The following is a 2,500-nucleotide window of genomic DNA, read 5'->3' on the forward strand; positions in this document are numbered from 1 at the left end:
AACTGAAGCTGTGATATTAAGATGAATGGCAACAGGAGGTGCTGATGGAATGAAAAGATCAGGTTAGCATTAACATAAAGATGGATTAATAAATATAAGAATATCAAGTTTCTTGGAAAGATGAAAACCCATTTCTGAAATCAACCTGTATTTCCTTGAAGAATGAAAGAGAATATTCTATGCTTCTTAATCACTACCTGTCAGGAGACATGTATGTACATGCCATAGCTGTTCTGGACTGAAAAACGGATGGCATTGTATCATGACCATTCCTGCGCCATTGGATCATAAGAAGAAGTTTGTTTTTCTCCAATAGTAGCAGCTTCATTTATATGGTAAAGTTTTAAGGCAATGGCACATAAAATGAAGGTAAACCTTGAAAATTCTGTCAAAATAAAAGCTTTTAGGTGCCAAATATCGCTCGCAAACTACCAAACGAGCTGGGTGCAAACATGGGAAACTGCCGATGCGCGCCAACAATCCCAATTATTACATCCACCTGCTAGACTTTTTTACATGGCGGCATTGGGTTAAGTACTTTACCTTCATCTCCATCCACAAGCCAAGAAATATTATGCCTGTTAAAAAATAAATTTTGATTAATCCTTCTACTAAAACCCTAACTGCCAAAAACATCTATCTATCTATCTATTTATCCTTTCAATTAAGAGCTAAATCTGCTCTAAATATGTGTATACTTCAAAAAGGCATAATAAAAAAATCATTACCTGCACATTTTCACCTGCCAGGTAGAATTCAAGGATGAGCCAAAGGAACATTGCTATTGTCAAGGCAATATAGAAGAATCCTTCATGTCTGATTGACAATAGCAGGAATGGACAAAGGAGGGAGGCTGTGACAGAAAGAAGGCGACCCATCACATTGCGAGATCCTAGAAGAGGCAACAGGAATGCCAGTGCTGAAATAGTCACGAAAACACTTTATTAATGCATCCTTCCAATGCTGAAAAAATTACATATATCTGACAATAGTGAACCAAATCTATGACTGAATTTGAAGTACTGTCATTATTCTTTATAATATAATAAAAAGAGAATAACAAGAGACTAGAAAAATTAACAGGAAATACAGTATCAACAACTGAGAAAATATATCTAAAGCTAAATATTTATGTAAAAACAAATTTTTCACATCCTGATATATGAAGCTAACATCCAGCATATCCAAATCTTATACTTAACCCAATATTATTGTTACTACAATATATCTTTGCAAAATTGCTATCAAGAAATATCCTTTGAAAAATAAGATAAAACATACATTAAGTATCATCACTGCTTTCATTCTAATTACTTAGAAAATACTCTTTTTTTATTACAGTAGTATAACTTTGTTCTGGAAATCTAAACAAAGTTGCAATTAGTTTATAATTATCACAGCAAAGAAGCCAAAACTCTCTTCCATGAATCTAATGAGGTCAAATATGGTATTTGATTTGCTGTTTATTCACAGTTCTTCACATAATAATCAAAAAAGGGCATGAACACTTCAAAGAGAATGGAAAATTTTTAAAGCATATCACAAAAGATCAAGGTTAATTATGGCCCAAATATTTTCTGAATCCAAACTACATACAGGGAACAATATTAGTAAATTTCCTTTGGTATTTCTCTTTCCTGCAATCTCCTTCCCTCCCTCTCCCTCTCCCTCTCTCACTCACCCTCTCACTTCCTCTTTTATTTCTCTCACATAGGGCCTACTACTAATTGATTCCTTTAAACACAGATGGCTTTGTCAAGCCATCTGTGTGCAATAAAATTCACAAAAAATCTAGTGGACAGTACATGTTGCTAATGGGTTAGATCTGCCTTACCTAGAACACACCAGGCTGCCAACTGATTGAGGGGTGGCAGTCCTTCCTTTTGCTTGATGCTATATGCTGTTGTATGGACAAGATAAACTGAGCCCACAACCATCAGTCCTTGGACGTAGACAACTGAGGAAATGTGTCGTGGTAGGCCACCTTCACCACCACACCTAATAGAAACATCAGCTATTACTATTTTTCTACTGCTAGTAGGAACAAATAATGGAGGCTGTTTAACAGAATCAATTTTGATGATGAACTTGAAATTTGCACATCATAAAATTATTTCTCTAAAGACAAAATATTAATTAATTCTAGGGTTCAAAATAGTGTCCATAATAAGATATATGTATGTATGGGTGAATAAGATGGTGGATGAGTGGGATGGTGGATGGGAGGGATGCTGGTGGATGGGAGGGATGGTGGATGGGTGAGATGATGGATGGGTGTGATGGTGGATAAGTGGGATGGTGGATGGGAGTGATGATGGATAAGTGTGATGGTGGATGAGTGGGATGGTGGATGGGTGTGATGGTGGATGAGTGGGATGGTGGATGGGTGTGATGGTGGATGAGTGGGATGAGTGGGATGGTGGATGGGTGTGATGGTGGATGGGCGGGATGGATGAGTGGGATGGTGGATGGGTGGACTAATGGATGGGAGGGATGGTGG

The 2,500-nt window shown here is 37.2% G+C and overlaps 1 protein-coding gene across 1 annotated transcript in view; it reads right to left on the reverse strand.

Annotated features, from left to right (window-relative positions):
- Positions 1-728: 728 nt before the first annotated feature.
- Positions 729-2,500, reverse strand: part of LOC113826654 (GPI ethanolamine phosphate transferase 1) — a gene marked incomplete at both ends in the record, with an annotated part of 10,968 nt that continues 9,196 nt past the window's right edge. Inside the window, 2 exon segments of the mRNA XM_070143581.1 lie at positions 729-919; positions 1,835-1,998. Coding sequence (XP_069999682.1) covers positions 729-919; positions 1,835-1,998 — 355 coding nt within the window.

This window comes from Penaeus vannamei, chromosome 31 (genome assembly GCF_042767895.1).
Source record: "Penaeus vannamei isolate JL-2024 chromosome 31, ASM4276789v1, whole genome shotgun sequence".
In the NCBI taxonomy this organism is placed as follows: domain Eukaryota; kingdom Metazoa; phylum Arthropoda; class Malacostraca; order Decapoda; family Penaeidae; genus Penaeus; species Penaeus vannamei.